General features: G+C 45.4%; 1 protein-coding gene across 1 annotated transcript in view; it reads left to right on the forward strand.

Annotated features, from left to right (window-relative positions):
* The window catches only part of PFKM (phosphofructokinase, muscle), a 38233-nt gene that overhangs the window by 17805 nt on the left and 4382 nt on the right, over nucleotides 1-16046 (forward strand). Inside the window, exons 6-20 of the mRNA XM_081898609.1 lie at nucleotides 1047-1091; nucleotides 1580-1688; nucleotides 3604-3699; nucleotides 4549-4641; nucleotides 6548-6673; nucleotides 7213-7277; nucleotides 7531-7594; nucleotides 8816-8962; nucleotides 9085-9155; nucleotides 9718-9805; nucleotides 10586-10738; nucleotides 11819-11983; nucleotides 13127-13188; nucleotides 14167-14278; nucleotides 15843-15942. Coding sequence (XP_081754735.1) covers nucleotides 1047-1091; nucleotides 1580-1688; nucleotides 3604-3699; nucleotides 4549-4641; nucleotides 6548-6673; nucleotides 7213-7277; nucleotides 7531-7594; nucleotides 8816-8962; nucleotides 9085-9155; nucleotides 9718-9805; nucleotides 10586-10738; nucleotides 11819-11983; nucleotides 13127-13188; nucleotides 14167-14278; nucleotides 15843-15942 — 1496 coding nt within the window. The remainder of the gene's footprint in view (nucleotides 1-1046; nucleotides 1092-1579; nucleotides 1689-3603; nucleotides 3700-4548; nucleotides 4642-6547; nucleotides 6674-7212; nucleotides 7278-7530; nucleotides 7595-8815; nucleotides 8963-9084; nucleotides 9156-9717; nucleotides 9806-10585; nucleotides 10739-11818; nucleotides 11984-13126; nucleotides 13189-14166; nucleotides 14279-15842; nucleotides 15943-16046) is intronic.

Here is a 16046-nt window from a genome sequence, read left to right on the forward strand (position 1 = left end):
TTCCCTCCCCCCCGCCCGGCTTCGGAGCACCGGGAGAAGCGATCTCCCCGCAGCCCCTTGCTTCAAAAGAGGTCCGGGGGCAGCGGGGAAGAAGCGCTGCGCTTCCCGCTGCCCCTGGACCTCTTTTGAAGCAAGGGGCTGCGGGGAGATCGCTTTTCCCCGCAAACCCTTGCTTCAAAAGAGGTCCGGGGGCAGCGCGAAGCGATTCCCGCTGTCCCCGGACCTCTTTTGAAGCAAGGGGCGGTGGGGAGAAGCGATCTCCCCGCAGCCCCTTGCTTCAAAAGAGGTCCGGGGTCAGCGGGAAGCGCTTCCCGCTGTCCCCGGACCTGGGGCTGCGGGGAGAAGATCGCTTCTCCCCGCCGCCCCTTGCTTCAAAAGAGAAGACCCGCTGTCCCCTGGGCAAGCTTCGTTTTGCGAAGCAAGCCCATAGGGAAATTCGTCTTGCGAGGCAACTCGAAAACGAAAAAACCTTTCGTTTTGCGAGTTTTTCGTCTCGCGAGGCGTTCGTCTTGCGGGGTACCACTGTACCGTATTTTTTGCTCTATAAGACTCACTTTTTCCCTCCTAAAAAGTAAGGGGAAATGTGTGTGCGTCCTATGGAGCACAGCTATCCCAGAAGCCAGGCTTCTGAGATTCAGAATATTTTTTTTCTTGTTTTCCTCCTCCAAAAACTAGGTGCGTCTTGTGGTCTGGTGCGTCTTATAGAGCGAAAAATGTCGTATTTTGAGGACCTTCTTGGTAACAGTTGAAGTGAGCTGGGACTCTCTTTTTTTCTGAGAAGAGCCTGTGCAATCCCTTGTCTTTCTAAGTATGTGAGAATCTGTATAGATAGTAGTATTAAAAAGAAAAACAAAACCAAACCAAAAAGGATAAACATTCGCAGTAAGAAATCTCGTGCCAAGATGTGGAATGATGAGCAAACGGCACAAGCTGAAACTATCCCTAATTTTCCCCTACATACACAACTCAAAACTTTTCTGGAATGTTTAAAGCATTTCTTTAAAAAAAAATACTCGCAATGCTTTATTATTTGTTTTGCCTTGCAGTCACCAGAGGACATTTGTGCTGGAGGTCATGGGTCGTCACTGCGGGTAGGAATTTCTATTCTCATTTCTCTCAAATGTCATGTTTTAAAATGCATTTTGATCATTTAAAAAAAAAAAACGGCGGTGCCAAAAACAATGAAGTGAATGATCTGAAGCGGACATAGGCAACCTTCGGCCCTCCAGATGTTTTGGCCTACAACTCCCATGATCCCTAGCTAAGAGGACCAGTGGTCAGTTATTGTGGGAATTGTAGTCCAGAACATCTGGAGGGCCGATCTGAAGGATAATTACATTCTGATCCACACACTAGCCCAGGAAGTGTGGATCCCGTTGGTACTGGAATTCAGAAAGATCAAATTTCTGCAGTCTGACTTTCCCCAGAGAGAGGATGATATGAATCAGTCTCCAATCAGACCTAAGTAACCTTTAGGAAAGCTCCTTCCCTGCTTGGATTTTTCAAGCACTATTGCTAGGTTTAAATCTTGCACCAAATCAATAATGGCTCATTGTTTGGCTTTTATCTCTTCCTCTAGTTACCTAGCCCTTGTAACAGCCTTGGCAAGTGGTGCAGACTGGGTTTTCATACCAGAATCTCCACCAGAGGACGACTGGGAGGATCACTTGTGCAGGAGGCTAACTGAGGTAATAATAATAATCTTTATTGCGGTCCAATGACCCATAACATGGATTATAAATAAAATACAGATTCATACAGACAACCCCCCCAGGGAAGGGAGACTGAAACATTATTTGTTTAGTCACGGGTATGTTGATCTTTGATTCGTATGACTACTAAAAGAAACTTTGCCACGGCCACAGTGATATCATTGGACTTGTCGTCCAGAAGATATTTGATATAGTAGGCTTCCGATTGATTTTTTTAAAATAATTTTTTTATTCTATTTTCCACAGTGATAACACAAACCACAAAGCAAAATGATACACAAAAACAGAAAAAGAAGAAAGGAAAAAAAGAAGGGGGGAAAGGGGGAACAATAAACAGATAAACAATAACAACAAACTTAATTCTTCACAAATCCAACCTTTTAAACATCTTGGTTGACTTCCTCAAATCCCCCTCTGAGTTTCCTTGTAATTAAAAGTAACAGCTTTCCAATATCATTATTAAACTAAAACAATTTCCAATTATAGTCCATCTTATTCACTTTTCTTAACATTATAAATCCCATTTATTTAATTATAACTTAATTTAATCCTAGGCCTATTTGTTTCTTTCAAGTAATTTCTAATTTTTTATATTGGCTTCCGATTGATTTGCCAATAGTGGTTTAATCAATAGTTCCCTAGCTTGATCCTATTGTCTGCAATGCAATAAAATATGCCTCATGCAGTCGATGTTCTGAGAGCATACACAGATCCTATTTTGATAAGGAATACCTCTCAGTCTGCAGTTTAACACTTCTGATGGGAATACATTTAATTTGGCTTTGGTGAAAAGACACCGATATGTTGGTACAGACAAATTTCTAAGATTTGCAGGTGTCTGAAACTCAAACCCATAGTGAATTCCTATTGCTAATGGGCCACAGCTAACATGAGATTGAGATCGGAGATCACTATGTGATATGTCCCAGATCCTTTGCCTCAGAGATTCAAGGGCAGTATCATAACCCAGATGGTACAGGAGAGAAGGTGGCATACCAGTCGAAGTGGCTTTTCTAACCATAATTTTCAACCATGAGCTGGTAAACTCCTTGTTGTTTAGGTATGGAAGTAACCACTTCCCGAGGCCAAAGACTGAGATCTTGACCCAGTATCTCAGGGCTGTAATATGTTGATGCTGTGTACTGTACTGGCTGGAGAATGTTTAAAAAAGCAAATCTGTTGAAGTATTTGGAGTCAGTGAAAGAAATCTGCACCAAAACAATGGGACACCCTCACAGGTCCGAAGCCACCTTAAGGGCCTGGTGAGCTGGAGAAGCTAGACAAAGCTAGGGTAGCCTGAGTTTCACAGCCAGGCCCTCTCTATGCTGCACAAAACTGTCTCCAGCCTTGATTAAGGATATGGCAGCAGCAACTGAGCAGAGAAGAGTACCATGATTGATGGCGCTGAAAGCTGTAGAGAGGTCCAGGAGAATCACCAAGGCTGGGTTCCCGGCAGCCTTTCTTGGCTGTCCAAGGCAGTTTCTGTCTCCAAACCAGGCCTGGAACATGGTTTGAAGTGGATCTCTCTGTTATGTACTGAAGTTCTCACCTTGGACCAGCAGGGGGATACTGTAGATAGTTATGCAAATGAAGGATCGAAAGTGACGTTCAGTGATTGGATAGTTTGTATGCAAATGAAGGATCGAAAATGACGTTCAGTGATTGGATAGTTTTAGAAAATGGCAACAGTTACATTGTTCTGGAGCTCTATATAAGCAGGCTGATTGAGCTCCTCAGCTCAGTTCTGTTCCAGCTTACAAATAAAGTGATGCTTTGGAAGAATCGCTGTGTCGTCTATGTCTACCCACAACTTAACTCTCTCTCTCTCTCTCTCTCTCTCTCTCTCTCTCTCTCTCTCTCTCTCTCTCTCTCTCTCTTTTATTCTCCACAGACAAGAACCCGAGGCTCAAGGCTGAACATCATTATTGTGGCTGAAGGAGCTATTGACAAGCACGGCAAGCCGATCACCTCAGAAGACATTAAAAGTGTGGGTGATGCAATCCTGTTTCTGCTCAGAGTGTCTGTGTCAATGTCCTTTGCCCTAACATTGAGATTGAGCTGAAATACTCACTGGGAGGCAGAATGACTGTCTTGTCGGAGTGGTGCATGCTCTAGTTATCTCCCGCTTGGACTACTGCAATGCACTCTATGTGGGGCTACCTTTGAAGGTGACCCAGAAACTGCAATTAATCCAGAATGCATCAGCTAGACTGGTGCCTGGGAGTGGCCGTCGAGACCACATAACACCAGTCCTGAGAGATCTGCATTGGCTCCCAGTACGTTTCCAAGCACAATTCAGAGTGTTGGTGCTGACCTTTAAAGGCCCTAAATGGCCTCGGTCCAGTATACCTGAAGGAGCGTCTCCACCCCCATCGTTCAGCCCGGACACTGAGATCCAGTGCCGAGGTCCTTCTGGTGGTTCGCTCATTGGGAGAAGTGAGGTTACAGGGAACCACTCAGAGGGCCTTCTCGGTAGTGGCGCCCACTCTTTGGAACACCCTCCCTTCAGATGTGAAGGAAATAAGCAGCTATTCTATCTTTAAAAGACATCTGAAGGCAGCCCTGTTTAGGGAAGTTTTTAATATTTAATGCTGTACTGTTTTTAACATTTGATTGGGAGCCGCCCAGAGTGGCTAGGGAGACTCAGCCAGATGCGTGGGGTATAAATAATAAATTATGATTATTATTATTATCCTGCACAGTTAAAAAGGGCGGGTTTGTACAATTAAAGGACTCAAAGAGTGACAAAACCCTGGTTCTCCCTCTGTTGTCCAGTGAACATTCTTAACTTTGAAGGGATAATGTCATTTTTTTTGCACCTCTCTTCCATCTGCAGCTGGTTGTGAAACGCCTGGGCTATGACACGAGAGTCACCATCCTGGGACATGTGCAGCGTGGTGGGACCCCCTCAGCCTTCGATCGCATCCTGGTAAAAAGCAATGCAGTTTTGTTTCTGATGCTTCATATATCAGTGTTCCCCAACCTTGGGCCTCCAGCTGTTTTTGGACTACAATTCCCATCATCCTTGACCACTGGTCTTGCTAGCGAGGGATGATGGGAGTTGTAGTCCAAAAACAGCTGGAGGCCCAAGGTTGGGGAACACTAATATAGATGACATGCCTGTAAACAATACAGTGGTACCTCAGGTTGCAGACTCTTCAGGTTACAGACACCACTAACCCAGAAATAGTACCTCAGGTTAAGAATTTTGCTTCAGGATGGGAACAGAAATTGTGCTCTGGCGTCGCGGCAGCAGCAAAAGGCTCCATTAGCTAAAGTGGTGTTTCAGGTTAAGATCAGTTTCAGGTTAAGAACGGACCTCCGGAACGAATTAAGTTCTTAACCTGAGGTACCACTGTACAGTGGTATCTCGGGTTACATACGCTTCAGGTTACATACGCTTCAGGTTACAGACTCCGCTAACCCAGAAATATTACCTCAGGTTAAGAACTTTGCCCCAGGATGGGAACAGAAATCGCACGACGGCAGCGTGGCGGCAGCAGGAGGCCCCATTACTTAAAGTGGTACCTCAGGTTAAGAACAGTTTCAGGTTAAGAACGGACCTCCGGAATGAATTAAGTTTGTAACCAGAGGTGCCACTGTATTGCATATTGGAGTGAGAGGCAGGAGGAGACATTTCTAAAGATGTAGTCCAGGTGTGGGGAACCTTTGGCCCTCCAGATGTTGCCAGACTACAATTCCCATAATCCCTGGCCGTTGGCCCTGCTTGCTGGGGCTGATGGGAGTTGCAGTTCAGCAACGCCGGTGGCCCCAAGGTTCCCCACGCTTGATGCAGTCCCACTGTCTCTAGGTTGTTAACTTCTCTGGAATTAATTGCCTGCCGGTGGGGAATGTTACACTTCTGTACAAGGGCAAAGGTCTCGTGACAGACTAGTTGAGGTATGAGCTTTCTTGGACTAGAGCCCGTTGTGTCACGTTGTAAACTGTGGGGACAAAAGGCCACGAAATGCAGCCTGTCGCATTTTTCGGCAAAGTTTGACATGATAAGAACCCTCGGTGACCATTCACACAGCAGGAGGTAATTAGCGATAACATAATTACAAATTACTTATCACTCCCTCTAATAATGAACTCAGGTGGCAAGTGTTGGCCAGATTGGAGCCAGAATTAGGCTGCTGTAAAACAAGAGGGAAGTACTATAATAATTTTTTATTTATACCCTGCCCTTCCCGGTTCAGGAAACCGGGCTCAGAGTGGCTAACAACGAATTTAAAACACTTAATTGATGCTACAAAAAAACAGCATAAAATATGGTATAAAGCGTAAATAACAATAAAATCAAGAATCAAAAATAAATTTAGGGGGAAAATCCATCCAATAAACATTAGATGATCACCAGGGCTAGCTGGCTAAATTAGTCCCACTTGGACCAGCGAGGAGACCAGGGAAGAACCAGCTGTAGGATCCCAGAGCGGGTAATCTTCATAAAGAGGGGAGGAGGAGGGGAGGAAGGGGAACAAAAGATCAGGCCAGGTTCAAATTGAAAGCCAGGCAGAATAGCTCTGTCTTACAGGCCCAACGGAAGGAGGTTAAATCCTGCAGGGCCCTGGTCTCATGGGACAGAGCATTCCACCAGGTCGGAGCCATCACTGAGAAGGCCCTGGCCCTGGTGGAGGATAAGCTAACTTCCTTAGGGCCCAGGACCTCTAAACTAGGATTATTCATGGACCTTAAGGTCCTCTGCGGGGCATACCAGGAGAGGCGGTCCCGTAAGTACGAGGGCCCTAAGTATTGACATGCTCAGGTGTTTGCAGAAATACAAAAAAAACCCAAACCCTTTTTAAAAAATCATTTTTCTGTTCTCCGTCTTGCAGGGAAGCAGGATGGGAGTGGAAGCTGTCATGGCGCTACTGGAGGGAACTCCTGATACTCCAGCATGTGTTGTCAGCCTCTCTGGTAACCAAGCTGTCCGTCTTCCTCTCATGGAGTGTGTCCAAGTAGTAAGTATTGTTTGCTGGCATGTGCATTTCTGGGGGTGGGACAAGAAAACGCACCTCTTTATCCCAGCCTTTGACAGTTAAGGTATTTTGTTTTGCTGGACCCCCACCACATTTGATGAATGTATATTCTTCTGTTCCATTTGAAATAGTTGTTTTCATAGCGGTATATTATATTATATTGTATTGTATTGTATTGTATTGTATTGTATTGTATTGTATTATTATATTATATTATATTATATTATATTATATTATATTATATTATATTATATTATATTATATTATATTATATTATATTATATTATATTATATTATATTATATTATATTATATTATATTATATTATATTATATTATTGTTACCTCCCCTGGGACCTTATGGGCAAAGACTTATAATTTGGCATAAAATTTGGACTCTTTGATTGCATTATCATTTGGAATGTATTTAAGGTGGGTTTAATTGGATTGTTAAAATGGAAAAATTAATAAATATTATTATTTAAAATATATATTATTTGTCACTATCGTCTTCCTTCAACAGACTAAAGATGTCACAACAGCGATGAATGAGGGACGGTTTGATGAAGCTCTTAAACTTAGGGGAAGGTAAGTTGGAGCTACAATTTGAACAAGGCCTTCCGGGGCCTCTGTGAAATTTATTTTTTATTCTTAGGAAGTGGCCGTAGCTCAGTGACAGAGTATCTGGTTGGCATGCAGAAGGTCCTGGATTCAGCCCTTTGCATCTCCAGGAAGGGCTGGGAAGGATTTTCTGCCAATCCCAGTCAGTGTACACAGTCTTGAACTAGCCTAGGTTAGAAGGCTGCTTCCTTTGCTCCTAATATTTTGATTCACCCTGCAGGAGTTTCCAAAACAACTGGAATGTTTACAAGATTTTGGCCCATGTTCGCCCGCCCTCTGCAAAGGTAAGGGGGGGGAAGGGGAATACAGTGGGAGAAGGCATAGCTCAGTGGTATGCTTTGTATGTGTAAGTCCCATGTTTTATCCCTGGCATCTCTAAATAAAAGGATTCATGTAGGAGGCAATGGGAGAGACCCTTCTCTGTCTGAGACCGTGAAGACCTGACCTTCTATGAAGCAGCTTCCTTTGTTTTGATATAGGCAGGTCTGCATATCCTGTTGAGAACTGCTTAGACAGGCCGTTGTTGTTATGTACTGAAGTTCTCACCCTGGGCCAGCAGGAGGATACTGTAGATAGTTATGCAAATAAGGCATCAAAAGTGACATTCAGTGATTGGATAGTTTTAGAAAATTGTTACAGTTATGTTGTACTGGAGCCCTATATAAGCAGGCTGACTGAACCCTTCAGTTCAGTTCTGTTCTGGCCTGTGAATAAACAAGAGCTGTTTGAAGAATCGCTGTGTCGTCTGATATGTTCACCCCCAACTTAACAGTTGTAATATGAACTATCCTTCTTTTTAACCAGTCTGTATATGTTTATTGGTGTTTTTCTGCTGATTTTATTCTCATGTGCCTGAAAGACCTACATTGGCTCCCAGTAGGTTTAGGATCACAATTCAAAGTGTTGGTGCTGACCTTTAAAGCCCTAAACAGCCTTGGCCCAGTATACCTGAAGGAGTGTCTCCACCCCCATCATTCAGCCTGGACACTGAGGTCCAGCTCCGAGGGTCTTCTGGTGGTTCCCTCCCTGCGAGAAGTGAGGTTGCAGGGAACCAGGCAGAGGGCCTTCTCGGTGGTGGCACCTGCCCTGTAGAATACCCTCCTATCAGATGTCAAGAAAATAAACAACTATCTGACTTTTAGAGGACATCTGAAGGCAGCTCTGTTTAGGGAAGTTTTTAATTTGATGTTTTATTGTATTTTTAATATTTTGTTGGAAGCCACCCAGAGTGGCTGGGGAAACCCAGCCAGATGGGCAGCGTATAAATAATAAATTTTATTATTATTATTATTGGAGTACACACACACACACAAATATATAATTAGAAATTTTATAAATAAATAAATAAACCATCCTTGTAATGGGAGCAATGCTGCTCTATGAATGCATTTCTGTCTGTGTGACCGGCTCCTTCAGTGGAACCCAGAATCCCCCAACAGAGTGTACTTTGAAGTACATCCAAAGCCCTCTCTGACTTCATCCCCAATCCTTTTCTTTCTCTGCAGAGCGGCTACAACCTGGCAGTGATGAACGTAGGTGCACCAGCAGCTGGCATGAATGCAGCCGTGAGGTCTACTGTTAGAATTGGATTGATCCACGGCCATAGGATGCTGGCTGTGCATGACGGGTTTGAAGGCCTAGCCGAAGGAAAGGTATTTGTTTTGTTTAGCTGAGGGACTAATACTCTCTTCTAAGAGAGTTCCACAATTAGCAGGGGCTCAGGAAAGAGCTGCTTTGAGCTAAAGAAACCCTTTCGTCCTTCCTTCCTCTCCAGATTGAAGAAATTGGATGGGGAGGAGTCGGTGGCTGGACTGGGAGAGGTGGATCGAGTCTTGGAACCAAAAGGTATTATGATGGGGAGAGGTGCATAGCTGTCAACTGTCCCTTATTTGGCGGGAAACTTCCTTATCCCAGCGCCGTGTCCCGCTGCTGTCCCTTATTGATGATGTCCCTTAAATTTCCCGGGTTTCAAAGGAAGCACCTCCTCTCACTCCCTCCCTGCCGGCCAGGGAGGAGGGAGGCTCCAACTGTGTTGCTTGGGGTAGTCCTGTCAATGCTGGCTGGGGTAGTCCTGTCAATGGTAGTGATGGTGGGGACAAGAGGCAGGGCCTTGTCAGTGGCAGCCCTCATCTGTGGAACTCCCATTTGCTTTTCCCTCACATCAACAACATTCAGGCACAAATAAAAAGAATTGCATTTACTCAGCCAGGCATTTGGAACCTTAACTGAATTGGGACCCGTTAGTCAAAGTTGTATTAGCCACTGTATTATGTTTTAGTTGTTGGCGTGGATTTCATTATTTTAATTACTGCTTTATAATACCTGCATTTTTTGCTTGATGTTAACCATCCGAATGAATAAGAGATTAAACAAAAACACCGTGCTGATTCTTCTTCTACAATGACAGGACTCTACCTAAGAAGTACTTTGAGCAAATCAGCAACAACATCGCCAGTTTTAACATCCATGGGCTGATCATAATTGGTGGCTTCGAGGTAGGTCTCTGGTACGCCTTAGGCTCTTTAAAGCACAAGATCTATAACAGAAGTAAAGCACTGTTGATTGGATTAACAGACTGGTGAATGAGTATGTCAGTTTTCACATTCCACAGAACATTCCTATAGGCACAACATGACAACCATTGACAGTGGGCTGGAAGAGGCACTCTCTGTCCAACAACCAAATCCTAAGATAGTCAGGTTATGGCTGGGATGGAGAACTGCCCAGATGCTGCTGGACTCCCAACTCCCATTAGCCACAGGTAGCATGGTCATTGGCCAGGGATGATGGGAGATACAGTCCAACCAGTGGCGGAGGAACCCTCTCCAGCACCCGGGGCAGGATGAACCGCCCAGTGGCGCACGCGTGACGTCTGTACGGACTGTACACGAACAGCATCCCATACGGACTGTGCACACTGTCCATACGGGCATCCGTACGGGCTGCTGCACAAGCAACATCCCGTACAGACTGCACATGCACGGCAACCCGTACAGACTGCACATGCGCAGCTGCCCATATGGTCGCTGTGTGAGAGTGGCAGCCTGTATGGTCGCCCTGTGAGAGGGGTGCCCATACTGACTGCGCGTACCCTCAGCCGCTCTACAGCTGGGGGGAGGCAGGGGCCATCTTGTCAACCCCCCCCCCGAGTGGCAACACGGGACAGCCCGCCCCCTCCGCCCCCCACTTCGTACACCCTTGAGTCCAACAACATCTGGAGGGCCACAGTTTCCTCCTCTTAATAATGGAGGCTTTCTTCTTTCCCCTTTCTGTAGGCTTTCACCGGCAGCCTGGAGTTGATTGAAGGCCGAGCCAAGTTCGAAGAGCTCTGCATCCCGCTCTGTGTTATTCCTGCCACCGTCTCCAACAACGTTCCTGGCTCTGACTTCAGCATTGGTGCAGACACAGCCCTCAACACCATCACATCAGTAAGGCATTCATTGGCTTCCAAGCTCAATGAATTTCAATACATGCCAGTCTTATACCACAGGGTGGGGTGTGGCAGCTACCTAACATTGTGTTTTGTGATGCAACAGCATAGGAAGCTGCCTTATAACTGAGTCAGATCATTGGTCCATCTAGTTTTCTACTATCAAAACTGGCTGGCAGTGGCTCTCCATCAGTAGAAATACACTGTGCGAATTTGGAGGATTTTCATAGGCCGCTGAGATCAGCTTTTCGTGATGCAGAATTTGGTTGTTATTCCTTCGGCATCTCTGATTAAGAGACATGCCCACCTGATAAAACCCTGGATAGGTGCTGCCAGCCAGAATAGACGGTCCAGTGGATAAATTTGGTATTTGGCAGTGTCATGTCTTCAAAAGCAATGGGGAGGGGCCGTAGCTCATTGGCAGAGTGTGTGCTTGGCTTGCCAAAGGTTCTAGGTTGGACCCTGCCACGTTCAGCTCAGAGGATATTGGGTAATGGGGAAGACCCCTTCTTTGCCAAGGAATCTTGGGAGAGCAGCTATCAGTTGAGAGAAGGCAGTATGTCTGACTGAGTCCGAGACAATTGTTGTACATTTATATGTCTATATATTTCAGGGATGCGGTGGCGCTGTGGTCTAAACCACAGAGCCTAGGGCTTGCCGATCGGAAGGTCGGCGGTTCGAATCCCCGCGATGGGGTGAGCTCCCGTTGTTTGGTCCCAGCTCCTGCCCACCTAGCAGTTCAAAAGCATATCAAAGTGCAAGTAGATAAATAGGTACCGCCCCGGCGGGAAGGTAAACGGCGTTTCCGTGCGCTGCTCTGGTTCTCCAGAAGCAGCTTAGTCATGCTGGCCACATGACCTGGAAGCTGTCTGTGGACAAACACCAGCTCCCTTAGCCTATAGAGCGAGATGAGTGCGTAACCTCAGAGTCATCTGTGACTGGACCTAACGGTCAGGGGTCCCTTTACCTTTTATCTTCTTTTAACTTGCAAACATAAGAGTTGCCAAAAAGTTATACAGCGAACATGCCCCATTCTGTCTTTCTGAGCAAGATGCCATTTGTTTGTTTAATTCCCTAGACTTGTGACCGTATCAAACAGTCTGCGGCTGGCACCAAGAGGCGGGTGTTCATCATTGAGACCATGGGAGGATATTGCGGCTACCTGGCTACCATGGCGGGACTTGCTGCTGGAGCAGATGCAGCCTATATTTATGAGGATCCTTTCACCATCCATGACTTGGAAGTGAGAACCGTTTGCAGAGGCCAGAGGGGGTTGTTTCCTTTTTGAAAGCTCCTGGGAGAGCAGCATAGTCTAGATTGAGTTCCTCTCTCCACTCTTAGCAGCCTCTGCTGTAAATACCTGAATAGTCATTCCAAAACTGTGCCCTGGGGCAACACCAGTATGCTGTGAGAGGACTGCTTGTGTGCCATGAAAATAAATTAGAGGAACGTTCCTGCATAGGCGTTCCTGCCTAAACTGGAAGCAGGTAATTCTGTCTAGTCGCTGTTTGGATGTGACTGGGGTGTTCAATCACTCTCAAGAGATGAGCACAGCAGAATTGCCTCTTACGATCACTTCCAATTCAGACTCATTAACGGAATTGCCTGCCTACAGAAAAGGCTGCCTGTTGTATCTCTGCATGAGTCACTTCTTTAGGCTTGCCCCGATGGCAATGACTCATTCATAAACATAGGGGCTAATCTTCTTTAAGAACGGGCAATTCCTACTCTTGCATACTCTACAAGCCAATGTTTCCAGAGGCAAGAGTGAAAATGCGTACCTATAGTTCTCATTCAGGAGGAAAGTGAACCTCAGGCATCTCACAGTGTAACACTTTGCAACTGTATGTGCAGATGACAAACGTGTGAAGCCACTAATGTGAATAGTTTTGGGCCTGCAGTTTGACTTTATTAAGTGGGTTAATCTTACTCCTTTCATATTCACAATCCAAAACATGATGTCACAGGCTTTAGTGCAAAGTTTGCATATCCCACCTTCGCACAGGAAAGTCTTTCCAGGAATACAGTGGTACCTCGGGTTAAGTACTTAATTCCTTCCAGAGGTCCATTCTTAACCTGAAACTGTTCTTAACCTGACGCACCTCCAGCGCCGCGCCGCTGGAGCACAATTTCTGTTCTCATCCCGAAGCAAAGTTCTTAACCTGAAGCACTATTCCTGGGTTAGCGGAGTCTGTAACCTGAAGCGTATGTAACCTGAAGCGTATGTAACCTGAGGTACCACTGTACTCCTTTATAGAAAATAAGTCTTGACTGTATGATGATGGGGATTGGAACTTGGCAGCAAAAGCTATGATAGCTGGGAGATGTGCTCACGTGTAGTTTCAGAGACGGAAAGTGAAACCATGATTCTCTCTTTGGTAAACAGATGAATGTGGAGCATCTGACTGAGAAAATGAAGACCACAGTGAAGAGAGGTCTCATATTGAGGTATCTTACTAGGCTTAGCCATCAAACAGCTGGGGATTGGATGCTCAGAAGTGGTTTCCGTTAGCTAAAAAGAGCGAAGATGGGCAATACCATTGTAGGAGTGGTGGAAGCAGTTTTCTTCTTCTTTTAAGCTTTAACCATGTATGCTTATAACTTTCTATTCTGAGCTGGCTTCTAAAACAACATTGGTTCTGCAGCTTTTCAGATAAGGAAGCAATTGTTGTTCCAGAGTTTCCAGTATGTTTTCCAGGCACTCATTGCAAAAAAGAAGACTGATTTGGGGGAGGAAATGCATTTTTTGCTCCAAGCGAGCTTTATATATATATATCATACCTGTACCCCACCCATCATCTATGTAGTGGCTGAGTAAATAGGGCTCATTTTGTTTTACCCTCACAACTTAACCTTTGAAGTACATTATGCTGAGAGAAATTTGCCCAAGAGTGGTGTGGAACTTCATGGCAAAGTAAAGGAATTTGCACCTGGGTCTCCCATCACTGCCAGGACCACACTGACTTTCACTTATACTAGAAGAGAAAGCAGGCTATGGTCAGAATAAAATTATGGTGGGCAGAAGCAGTTTATTATGGAGCAATAATGCATTTCCAGTATAAACAGGCCGCAGAACAAGGGAAATATTTAATCAGTTAAGCTGTAGGGCCCACGCCAATCAGAGAAATGGATGTGAATCCTGGGTCTACATTCATACAAAATACAGAAAAATTCTACACACACACACACACACACACACACAGCGTCCCTCCACCCAGCCAGCCAAGCAAGAGGCATTATCAAAGTACAATGACACATTCCAGCCAGGCAAAAGTAGTTGAGGAGAGCTCAACTCACCCGAGGCTTTCCCCCCGTCTCTTAGCGCTATGTTCTACCATTCCATCTCTTTTCTTTTAAAGCTAGTTCTCAATCAGTGTAGACCTGTCTTCCTGCCTCATCCATGCTGGGTGTGTTCTCTCTTTCTAGGAATGAAAAGTGCAATGAGCACTATAACACCGAGTTCATATACAACTTGTATTCTGAGGAAGGGAAAGGCGTCTTTGACACCAGGAAGAATGTCTTGGGACACATGCAGCAGGTATGTCTGGAGCCTGGCTATACTGCTACAGCTACTCAAGCAAATAATAGTTTTAGTTCCACAAATGCAGAGAGGTTGAACACGGGCTGAGGACAGAAATAGCCCCAAAGGACTGGTCCCATCTAGAGGCCTTCAGTTGACCCACACACTCTTATGTTTTGTTCCAAAGGGAAAACACCCAGACGCAACACACACACACACTGCCACCAAATTCTGTCTTCCGAGTGCTCTTACAAGGCCTCTCTACCAGCATCAGAGGTGGAGAAATGCTTTTTTTTTTTTTTACTCTTCATAGAAAGATGGCCATCTGTCATGGATGCTTTAGCTGCATTGCAGGGGGTTGGACTAGATGACCCTTGGGTCCCTTCCAACTCTATGATTCTATAATAAAAGGGAGAGTTTCCAGGACCTCTCTCCAGCACTGGGGCAGTGGGAAATGCTGTCTCTTACCCTTTACCTGTGAAGAGCAGACAGAGGGATTTATGTCCTGATCACAGTGTGGACAGAGATTTTACCACCCAGTTTCAGGTGCTGAGCACCAGGCTGCTGAGATCGGAAGATAAAGCTGGAGCGGTTGGTGGGTCACTTCCTCTGCCAGGCTGTGCAAGGCCCATAGCCACTCCCGCTGCAATCGATCTTCCATTTGGAGGCTTTTAAACCACAGAGCCTAGGACTTGCTGATCAGAAGGTTGGCGGTTCGAATCCCTGCAATGGGGTGAGCTCCTGTTGCTCGGTCCCTGCTCCTGCCAACCTAGCAGTTTGAAAGCATGTCAAAGTGCAATTAGATAGGGAAAGATCTGCCAAAAAAGCTGGAAAACATTTTCATGTATGTGACAACGGCCATGAGAGTTTTAATAGCACAAGGATGGAAGACTGAAGAAACCCCAACTAAAGAATCATGGCAAGAAAAATTGTTGGACTATGCAGAACTGGCAAAACTGACATACAAGCTACGGGAAAAGGATAACTGTGACTTTAAAGATGAATGGGAACCCTTTACAAAGTATTTGAAGATGCAACAAAGCAAACTGGACTCCTTGGCTGGCTTTGAATAAACATTCACAAACTTTTTATTGATAATAATCAGCTAAATAGTTTGAGGATCTATACAACTATGTAACATGCAGAAAGCAGCATTTTTAGAGAAATCAAAGACTGGAACTGAGGGAAGTCGGGGGGTGGGGGGTGGGTTCTGTGGGGGGAGGGAGGAAAAATGGGGGGAATAAGGATAATATGTTTCTGGATAATATGTTTTGTTTTAGTTTTGAATAAAAAAGTATTTTAAAAAATGTGCAAGTAGATAAACAGGTACCGCTCCGGCGGGAAGGTAAACGGCGTTTCTGTGCGCTGCTCTGGTTCGCCAGAAGCTGCTTAGTCATGCTGGCCACATGACCCGGAAGCTGTACGCTGGCTCCCTTGGCCAATAAAGCGAGATGAGCACCACAACCCGAGTCAGCCACGACTGGACCTAATGGTCAGGGGTCCCTTTACCTTTACCTTTTAAGCTATTCCTGCCACTGTGATTCTCAATCAATCAAGCTGACTTTCCCTTTACTCATCACAGGGCGGCTCACCAACTCCGTTTGACAGAAACTTTGGAACGAAAATGGGTGCTAAAGCGGTGGCGTGGATGTCCGGGAAGATTAAAGAGTGTTCCAGGCATGGTATGTGGATGCTTTTGACTGGGTAGCCTGTTACACTAGGTGGTTAGCTATGGCTGCTGGAGAATGAGGGATAGGAAAAAGAGAGAACAGAATCCAGATGTTTC

This window comes from Podarcis melisellensis, assembly GCF_964234715.1.
Source record: "Podarcis melisellensis genome assembly, chromosome: 2".
Lineage (NCBI taxonomy): Eukaryota > Metazoa > Chordata > Lepidosauria > Squamata > Lacertidae > Podarcis > Podarcis melisellensis.